At 32.5% G+C, this 9,796-nt stretch overlaps 2 protein-coding genes and 1 non-coding gene across 3 annotated transcripts; 2 read left to right on the top strand and 1 right to left on the bottom strand.

Annotated features, from left to right (window-relative positions):
• Window positions 1-1,656: 1,656 nt before the first annotated feature.
• On the top strand, window positions 1,657-6,210 carry LOC132054719 (cytochrome b561 and DOMON domain-containing protein At3g07570-like). The gene is made up of 5 exons (XM_059446687.1): window positions 1,657-2,008; window positions 2,223-2,408; window positions 3,030-3,246; window positions 5,254-5,537; window positions 5,831-6,210. The coding sequence occupies exons 1-5, from the start codon at window positions 1,814-1,816 to the stop codon at window positions 6,059-6,061; spliced, it is 1,113 nt and encodes a 370-aa protein (XP_059302670.1). The 5' UTR covers window positions 1,657-1,813; the 3' UTR covers window positions 6,062-6,210.
• A 611-nt stretch (window positions 6,211-6,821) lies between these two features.
• On the bottom strand, window positions 6,822-6,895 carry TRNAI-AAU (transfer RNA isoleucine (anticodon AAU)). Its single transcript has one exon. It is a non-coding gene; the product is annotated as a tRNA-Ile (tRNA).
• A 128-nt stretch (window positions 6,896-7,023) lies between these two features.
• LOC132054717 (high mobility group B protein 6) lies at window positions 7,024-8,440 on the top strand. The gene is made up of 3 exons (XM_059446686.1): window positions 7,024-7,528; window positions 8,032-8,103; window positions 8,236-8,440. The coding sequence occupies exons 1-3, from the start codon at window positions 7,085-7,087 to the stop codon at window positions 8,302-8,304; spliced, it is 585 nt and encodes a 194-aa protein (XP_059302669.1). The 5' UTR covers window positions 7,024-7,084; the 3' UTR covers window positions 8,305-8,440.
• The last annotated feature ends 1,356 nt before the right edge of the window (window positions 8,441-9,796 follow it).

Genomic DNA, 9,796 nt, shown 5'->3' with positions numbered 1-9,796 from the left:
AGTCACGATATAGTAATCTTTACATCAACGTATTACCTAATGATTCCATTTTTCTTTAATACGACATGGGATTGGGAGGTCCCCATTTTTTAATTTCCCTCTTTGTTAAACTATTACTTCGATCTCAATACTATCTAGACATCATGTTAGTCAAATCAATCAACTGAGTTCCAAATCTGAGTTAGTTGGAGTTAAATAGATAAATTAATTAGAGGCATTAAATAACTGAGTTGGATCAAATCTAAACATGTTAAAATAGGTTATATCGATAAATAAGTAATGACCCAAGTCATGGTTTAAGTTGTTTGATATGACCCAATGGATAAAATTCATAAATAACTTTCAGCCTATGTAATTAAGAAGTAGTCACTGTTATAAAGTGCGCAATTCCTTCTTTTGGGGTGGTCTTTAAATTTTGCCTCTCATATTTGTGGTCTTTAAGTTTTTGACTTGGATTTGAGGTTCGAACCCCCGTTCGTGCATAAAATAAAAAAATAATTTCGCAAGACAGAGATTTAGCCGGGGGAGTGTATGCGGATCCTAAAAGCATAAAGTCCTAAGGAAAAACTAAAGTTATGCCGGAGAGGGCATAACTTTTCCTCAAGGCATAGTTTAGTTATGCCTTATGGGGCAAAACTTTTCCTCAAGGAACTATGCCTTATAGGGCAGACTTTTAATTAAGGCATAACCAAAAGTATGCCCCATAAGGCAAAACTTTTCCTTAAGGCATAGACTTTGCCTTATAAGGTAAACTTTTAGTTATGCCTTCAGAAAAGTTCGCCTTACAAGCATACTTTTAGTTATGTCTTTATGGGGCACACTTTTAGTTAAGGCGGCAAAGATAACTAAAAGTATGTCTCATAAGCGTTAACTTTTTCTTAAAGATAACTAAAAGTTTACCTTGAAAAGTAAAAAAAATAAAGTATATGCCTCAAGGCAAAGTACGCCCTCCGCATAACTTTAGTTTTTCATAAGGATGTGTGCGGATCAAGATACACTTCCCCCAGCCCTGCCTTGCGAAATTATTTATTTATTTTATGCTTGAGCGGGGGTTCGAACCCAGAACCTCAAGTATCCAAGCGAAGGGCAAAACTTAAAGACCACAAATATGAGGGGTAAAATTTAAAGACCACCCTAAAAGAAGGGCAATCCGTGCAAAAAAATGTTATAAAGTTTCAAATTTCACAGGTGAAACTTCAAATTATCATAGAGTTTTACCTGTGAAATTTAAAACTTCATGATAGTGATTATTTTTCAATTACAAGAGTGAAAAGTGGCTAGCCCGCGCTATTACTATTGAACCAACCTCCTTGAGATTTACATAATTCCTAATCTACAAATTTGATTTTTGAGTTAAACTATTTAATAGTTTGATGGGTCGTGGGTCATTTGTAATTTAATTGGTTCAAACAAGTCAATAAATAGATAACAATTCAACCCATTTAAACTCGGATAATTTTTTAGAGGAAATGAGATCTTTTGTTGCCTTCTTACAATTTGAATAGAAGAAAATCACCTCTAAAATGTATCCATTAATTTCAGGTATTCACATGATTGATTATAGTACTATTTTTAAACTTGACATCAACAAATCACAATTCCCACCTTTTATTCCATTTCACATACACACCATGTTAGTTTGTTTATTTCCCAATATTATTACTCGATGAAACTTCAACACACAACTTCTCTCTCCATGCACATAACCAACTAGGCCACTACTTCCACCCTTTACAATCATTTCTCCCACTTCTTTCACATTGAAATACTTTCTATTACACAAAGAAGTAGTGAGAGATAAACAAGTTGAAAGATGAAGACATCTTTCAAATTCTCTGCCTTCTTGATCTTCCAAATATTTATTAGTTCCCAAATTCTCAAAGTAAATTCTCAAGGCAGCAGTACAGATTCGTGCAGTTCCAGTCTCAACCTCAAAAACAAAATTCTGTTCGATACAACTTCTTTCCATTGTCTTTCAGTATGGGATCAACAAGGCTACATCCTCAGAGTAATTATTATAAATTTCCTTTCTCCAACTGCAGTTTCCATTATTACTATCAGAAAATCGCTAATTTTCAATGAAACTCGTTGAAATTTGGCTTGTCAGTAACATATTTTACGTCAAAAATCCTTTAGCGAGTCAATTAACGATTTTCTAGTAGTGTATATCTCATTAATTCTTCCATTAACATTTTCTTCCATATTTTTTTTTCTCTCTAAAGTATATGAGAACAGATACAAATGTGTGGAGCTTTGTTCTCTCAGCACCAAACACAAATGCATACATAGCCATGGGATTTTCTAAAAACGGCAAAATGGTTGGCTCCACTGCTATTGTTGGCTGGGTCACTAATGACGGAACTGCCACTATGAAGAAGTATTTTCTTGGCGGACAATCGCCCAACGAGGTAGATTTTAATATTGTCTTCCATTATATTGTGGGGTCATTCATATTCTCGTCATTAGCAAAAAGAAAATCACATTTGTCATTTATCTTAATGGAACTCTAGAGTGAAATAGGTGGGTTTCATGTATTAAATTCCTTCCGAAAAATGTCCAAAATTTGAAATTATTCTTCGTTTTACTTTATCTTGAGTCCACGTTGAAGTTCTATTAGGGTTACGGGCAAATACTACACGATTTACTAAACCCAAATGTATGAATAGTCCCAAATTATAGTGCATGATGAAATTAAGATATTTTGTTAATAATGGGGTATTTAAACTTGATCCTTTTTCCTTTTATCTATTGTCAGATCTAGGACAAGTTACTATTGTTTTGGTATTTAAAAAAAAAATAAAAAATTAGAATGTATACATATAATAAGATCATTTTTATTTTGAGTTTCTTGTCGATTTTATCTATTAGTAGTAAAATTTGATCACTTTTTATAAGAAAATAAAATCAAACTTTCCCACTTCTGTCTTTGTTTTTCTTTCTATTACTTCGAAAGTAACTGCTTCAGCTTTAGCCACTCAAATTTTCGATATTCCTTTTTGTGTCTCATCAAACGAATGGCCTTCGAGCAGGTATTGCCGGATGAGGGAAATCTCCAACTTGTCAACTTTACATCCTCCGTTGTAGCTAAGAACTCCAGAATTTATTTGGCTTTTCAGTTGAATACTGAAATGCCAAGCAATCGGCTCATCTACTCCGTTGGACCGACCGGAATGCTGCCGTCCACCGCTGATTTCCAGTTGTCGGAACACGAGGATCATACCTCTACTTCCTTGAATTATAACACAGGTTAGTGAATTGATCGAATTTTTGCTCTGGTTAATGATTGTTGTAAGGACTTAATTTTGGATTGGCTTTTTCTTATAAGTGAAAAAAAATAAAGGGTAGTCCAACTTATTTTTTTTATTGTTTTTATGTTCGCTTTAGATAAACTAAGTTAAATGGGTCCAATTACACTTATTTTAAGCACAAAATGTTTGAAAACACTCAAAAAACAAAATAAGTTATAAGCAACTTATGCCAATCCAATGCTCTTAATTTTGTTTTTCTTATATCAAACAAACAAATATTACAATTTAGATGTAACATAAACATACACAAGTGTTTGAAAAATGTTAGAGTTAATTGGGCTGAAATGTGTTGGGGCTTAAATAGACTAACATAATAAAAAATTTGTTCTTTATTTTGGCTATAAAAATATGAAAAAAAAATTAAAAATATTCTGAAAAGAGCTCTTCTTGATCAACTTGAACTACGTCACTTATCAACTCAACTTTTAAATGGATTGAATTAGGCGGATCGAAATGAATTGAGTTTATAAATGAATGTGTCATTGAGCGGGTTGGGAGGGGAGGGGTAATGTTTTTAGGGCTAATTGTCACTCTAATAAAAAGAGCTTCCCTTTCTAACGGGTTTTATGCGGTACAAGTTTGAATTAATTTGGGAAACAATGTTAATACCAAACATCGATTGAGAAACAACAAAAGTCTTACTAGTTACTACTATGGAGACTAGTGGTGGGTGGGTTCCATGAAAGCTTCTAATGAAGGCAATCATAATTGGTCAAAGAGTAAGAAGATGTAGTTGTCACGCACTAACGAATGTATCAATTACTTATACTATTAACAACAATAATATTGAAGTACTAACAAACATATGTAGCTTTTAGCAGTTTTTACGTCTTTGACTTGGAAGTTGGAACCAATGTTGTTTGTTTAGTTTTCATTTTCTTTTAAAAAAAGAATGGTCGTTTTGAGTTAGTTCAGTATGGTACAAGGGGGAACTTCTTTTGATTTATAGGATGAACCTATCTTTAATAATCCCAATACCATTCAATCAACTATTTCTATAACCAAATTAGCTGAGATCTCATGAGTCATGACTAGCAAACTAAATGTGTATTTCAATTTATTTAAGATAAAGCAAATCTTAAAGTGGAAATATGAAAAATACTACCCACAAGACAATTATGGTGTAGCAGTTAGTATAACATCTTAGTTGAATTCTGTCTTGTGCATTTAATAGTTTAAGCTTGTTGATTGAACTGGATAAATCAATGTGAAACAGACTACTGCATGATGCTGAATTTTAATGGGACAGATATGATAGCTTATGTTTTCTCCTGATCTTTTGATGTAAGGTGAATATGTTTAATTGAATCCTTTCAAGTACTCTCTCCGCCCTATTTTTATGTGCCATAATTTTTTTAACTTTGTCCAAAAGAAGTGTCACATTTATATATTTTGAAACTTTATTATATTATCCCAAGAAGAGTGTCACACAACGTCGGTTTGGAGTAAAGTTTGAATCTTTACCATACATATCATTATATGGAATTTTGATAAATGTTGGACTTGTGTTAATCATTATATGTTGTACTCGTTTACTTGTTGCATACATTTATGTTGTTATTGTGTTATGTGCCTATGATTAGACTGGAATTTTGATAAATGTTGGACTTGTGTTAATCATTATATGTTGTACTCGTTTACTTGTTGCATACATTTATGTTGTTATTGTGTTATGTGCCTATGATTAGACTTAGTGACATAATTTGTTAGGACCCACTTGATATAAATTTTCACCTTGTTATGATGAAAAAAAATATGTAAAACTCTAATAACCTGCAAGGTAAATTTAGTACTCACAGAAACTTAACGTATGTGTCAAAAATTTTCTTTTATTTCTTAACTTCACATCTGCTCAAACACTGCAACACAAAGTGGAACAGAAGGAGTACGTTAGTTGAAGATGTTCTTGACAAGTTCTATATATCATTGTGTCGTTGTAAAACAGGTCAAAGTGAAACAAAGACACTTTATGCAAATCTGAGGAGAAGCCATGGGCTTTTAAACATGTTTGGATGGGCAATTTTCATGCTCATTGGAGTCATGGTAGCTAGATACTTGAGGCAATATGATCCAATCTGGTTTTACTCTCACACAACCATTCAATCACTAGGGTTCATCCTCGGATTTGCGGGTATTATCAGTGGGCTCGTTCTCAATGCTCGTCTTCAGAACAACGTCAATAGACACAAAGGCCTCGGCATCTTCATTCTTGTTCTTGGTTGCTTGCAGGTTTGTCTGAAGTGACTATACTTACAAAAATTATGAGTAATGTAACTCAATCCTAATATATATAGGTGCATAAATAGAGACACATTCAGGATTTTTAGATCACTAGTTTTCTGAATATCACTGCACTCACTACTATTTGAATATTAGTTAATCAGAAAAGATCTAATTAATATAAACCGCAGAGGCCAGTATTTTCATACATCTTTTATATAATTGAAAAAAAATAATGTCGATGATTTTAATTTTGACTCTTCATTGGTATTCATTTTGAATGCTTTTTCTTTGTTGGACAGGTTATTGCAATATTGGTCAGACCAGAGAAGGAATCAAAAATAAGAAAATATTGGAATTGGTACCATTACATCACAGGGAGACTCTTGATATTTTTGGCAACAATAAATGTTTTCTATGGTATCCATTTAGGGAATGCAGGAAGTTCTTGGAAGGGTGGTTTTGCTTTTGTGCTGGTTATATTTCTCATCACTGCTGCAGTGCTTGAGATCAGGATGTGGAAGAGAAAATAGAAATCATTTTTGTTATGTTCATTCATGTAATATTTTGTTTATCTTTCTTGTTTGTGAAGGTTTTCCTTTGTATTTTCTCTATACACATTACAAAAACTAACAGCCAATTCTTTCCAGAATTTAAGATTTATTCAATACAGTATTTACAAGACCAATGTAAATTGATAGTAACTTCTCTTTTTCCTCAACAAAATCAATGTAGGTGATATCTATTAATAGTTGGGAATAAGTGTATGAGAAGATGGGAAGACTTTTCGTGTTTCTGAAACCTTTCTGGATCAGGAAACCTCCGACACACAATAAAATTCATGAGACCTTCTGAGGATTAATTCATATTAATTGCCTAATATGTTACTACTCAAATGAATATTTCTCAGTGACCTGAACAAGCTCCCGATTCTTTCCACATGTTCAGTCTAACAAATATGCCCAAATGGTCACTACTCTTCAAACTCTCATTTGCAGATTTGATTGATTTAATAAAAGAATATGGCCAAATCATTTTAATGTTTTTAAACAAGTTACTGCATTAAACAAATTTCGGGGATGTACTCAAAAGTTATTCCATCCAAAAATCAAGTAGAAAGCTACGTGAAATCTATATACAGCATAGTTAATGAAGATTTAGTTTCATTTTGTATTTGAAAAGAAAAGACTATTTAGTTAGAAATGCAGATTACCCGTATAACAAGTGTAAAATAAAGTGACATCAGTAACAATTAAGTACTACAAATTTGGCAGAAAAAAATATGAAAAACTGTGGCCCATGCAGGTCTCGAACCTGCGACCTTCGCGTTATTAGCACGACGCTCTAACCAACTGAGCTAATGGGCCTCGTTGATGTTCTAAAGCATTAACTTGCCTAAGTTACCTCTATTACCCACAAAACATTGGATTTTATTTTTTATTTTTGGTGCTACTTTCAGAATCTGCCACACACATTTTTATAAGTAGCCGTTGTTGTCCGCCTCAACCATTTCAAATTCGAACAAACAAAACTAAAGCTTTAGAAAATAAAAAAAAATGGCATCCACAGCTCCATCACCTTTTCCAAACAATCAGATCCACCCCCCAAAAATTGGCCGGAAACCACTTCAACCCATAAACGCTCCATCAATTCCACTTACCACCAATCCAAAACAACCTCAAAAATGCATCCAAAACTCAAATAAAGAGAATCTTGATTTTTATTCAGATTTTTCAACAACCAAAAAGGCAACAAATCCAATCAGCATTATTCAGGCAGAACCATTCGATTCATCGTTAGCTGAGGAGCTTAGCGCGATTCGTGAAAAACTAGAAAGACTGAGAATCGATAGAGAGAAAACAGAGAAGATGTTGAAAGAAAGGGATTTGATGTTAGATTTGCAGATGAAAGAGATGTTAAACAGAGGAGAGGAACAGAAAGAGCTTGAGCTTGAAGTTGATCGGCTTTTTCGATTGAAAGAACTCAGATTATCCTGCACGGTAACTCTATTTTTAGTTCTGATTGCTTTCAGGTGAATTTTAGTCTGACCAAAAATGGAAAGTTTTAAAAAAAACAAAATCCCTGTGTTTGAAAATAAGGTTATATTTGGTCACTTTAATAACTGCAGCAGTATATTTGACTCCAATATTAACGGAGGGTAAATCTAGACCATTTCGCATAGTTCAGAGGTAAATTTAAACCTTTTCCCTTTTGTAATTAGAGATTTATCTTAAGTGAAGATGCAAGAAATTTAAAAATAAATTCGATTATAAGTTGATTTTTTGAACAATATTCTTGTTTGTGGTTGTGTGAAATTCAATGAACTTCGGACTAGTTTCAAACTGCACCTTTTTTTTTTTTTTTTTTTTTTTTTTTTTTTTTTGTATTTGAATGAAGTGAACATGATTACAGTGAAATGGATATAGAGATTTCGAAGAATAAACTGTTTCCCATTGAGATGAAGTTGATTGATTGATAGATTGAACGTGGTTGTATATTGCAGCTAAGAATTTCTCCAATTCGAACGCTGAGGGAGAAGGAAGAAGAAAAGAAGATAAAGGGAGATCATCTAAAGGCAAGTAGAACATTTCACATTTCATATTTATCTGGTGGAACTTAATTAATTTTAGCGCATTGAATCAAGTATAGAAAGCGTGTTCTGTTTCTTTTGTGGACAATTGATATGGAAAATTTATATTTCTTATAGGAGCTGAATTACGATGAAGAAGATGAAATCATGACCGATAGCTCATCGGACAAGGACCCAAGTGCATAGGGAATGAATTTTATAGCTATAGTCACAGCATTTTCCTTTTCATACAATTTCGAACCTTCAACATACTAGTTGTTGGTTAATTGTGTCATGTTGGACTATCATTCTATTGTATAAAATATATCTTTGGTTCTATCAATGTTTGTTCCTTGAAATTATTCTACTGTTTTCATTGTCTTTCCTCATTAATCTTCGGATGAGAATTCAAACTTATCGCCAGTATTTCGTTCTGGAAGCAGGGGCGGAGGGAGGAAGGGCCAAGGAGGTTCGAAACTTCTAAGGCGAAAAATTATACTGTTTAACTATGGTTTAAAAAAAAAAATTATGTAGGGCAAAGGTGCAAAGATACTCCTCCACTTTGCGACTTAGAGCAAATACACTCCCCGTTAAAAAAGTAATGTATATATACTCTTGCCGTTACAAAATGGTGCATATATACCCCTACCCTTACACAAATATTGCAAACATACCCTTTTCGCTAACGGGATTTAAAAAAAAAATCATTTAGCTTATTTTTTAAGTAGGCATTTGGACATGCAATTTCATGTCATGAGATGAAATCAACATTTGGACATGCAATTTCATGTCGTGGTTTCATGTCATGAGATGAAATCCCAAATCCTTTAAAAAGGCATGATTTGGGATTTCAAAATTTTTAAATGTAAAACTTGACCAATAAGTTTATATGTTGAAAAAAAAAGACACATAAGTTGGTAGATATTTTTAATAATTACTCCCACCAACCATTTACCAACCTTATTAACTTCTACCAACCTTTATATGTTCTAACTTCTACCAAGTCATAGTTACATTAATATTCATTTAAATTTTCTTTTTTTATTGAACTAAAGTTTGATCAATTGATACTGTGTTTTTTAGAAAGGCTTTCTACTAGCATATTAATTTTATTATAAACTATGACTTGCACATTTCGTAAAATTGTATAAGAATTGGGAAAGTTTTGATAGTTTTCACAACTTGTGGGATTTTTATGTCTATAGGAAAAAATATAATTTAAGAAAATTCAAACTGTATGTCCAAACATGATTTCAAATCATGTCCAAATGGCTCCTAATTAAAAAAAATGCCATGTGGCTTTAAAAAAAAGTCTACTCATTTTTTTTATTAGACATTTTTCTAACGCGACATATACAATTTTTTTCTAGTGGGTCGGGCCTGGTTCGTTTAAGAAAATATCTCCGTGGCTTTAAAAAAATAAGACTACCCATTTTTTAAAACGAACAAGATCTGACACTCCAGAGAAAAAAATTATCATGTGGCTTTAGAAATATATGTTTACTAAAAATAAATGAGTAGGCTTTTTCTTAAAGCCACGTGACATTTTTTTTAAATTAAAAAATAAACTAAATAATTTTAAAAAAAGAATATCACATTTTATAGTTATTAACTTTTTAATTTTAATATCTTTCGTGGCATATTTAAGATCATAAAATTCAATTGAGTCTGGAGGAGGTATAGTAAAATGAGAGGTTTG

The sequence above is a fragment of the Lycium ferocissimum genome, chromosome 4 (assembly GCF_029784015.1).
Source record: "Lycium ferocissimum isolate CSIRO_LF1 chromosome 4, AGI_CSIRO_Lferr_CH_V1, whole genome shotgun sequence".
Lineage (NCBI taxonomy): Eukaryota > Viridiplantae > Streptophyta > Magnoliopsida > Solanales > Solanaceae > Lycium > Lycium ferocissimum.
Note: the sequence above shows the minus strand (reverse complement) of the source record. Positions and strands in the feature narration are given on the sequence as shown.

Bases quoted from the DNA above. Each gene is read 5' to 3' on its own strand.
- LOC132054719 (XM_059446687.1), top strand. From the start codon at position 1,814: ATGAAGACATCTTTCAAATTCTCTGCCTTCTTGATCTTCCAAATATTT. The intron at 3,247-5,253 runs GTTAGTGAATTG...GTTGTAAAACAG, and splicing joins TTCCTTGAATTATAACACAG to GTCAAAGTGAAACAAAGACA. The intron at 5,538-5,830 runs GTTTGTCTGAAG...TTTGTTGGACAG, and splicing joins TTGTTCTTGGTTGCTTGCAG to GTTATTGCAATATTGGTCAG.
- LOC132054717 (XM_059446686.1), top strand. From the start codon at position 7,085: ATGGCATCCACAGCTCCATCACCTTTTCCAAACAATCAGATCCACCCC. The intron at 7,529-8,031 runs GTAACTCTATTT...TGTATATTGCAG, and splicing joins AACTCAGATTATCCTGCACG to CTAAGAATTTCTCCAATTCG. The intron at 8,104-8,235 runs GCAAGTAGAACA...TATTTCTTATAG, and splicing joins TAAAGGGAGATCATCTAAAG to GAGCTGAATTACGATGAAGA.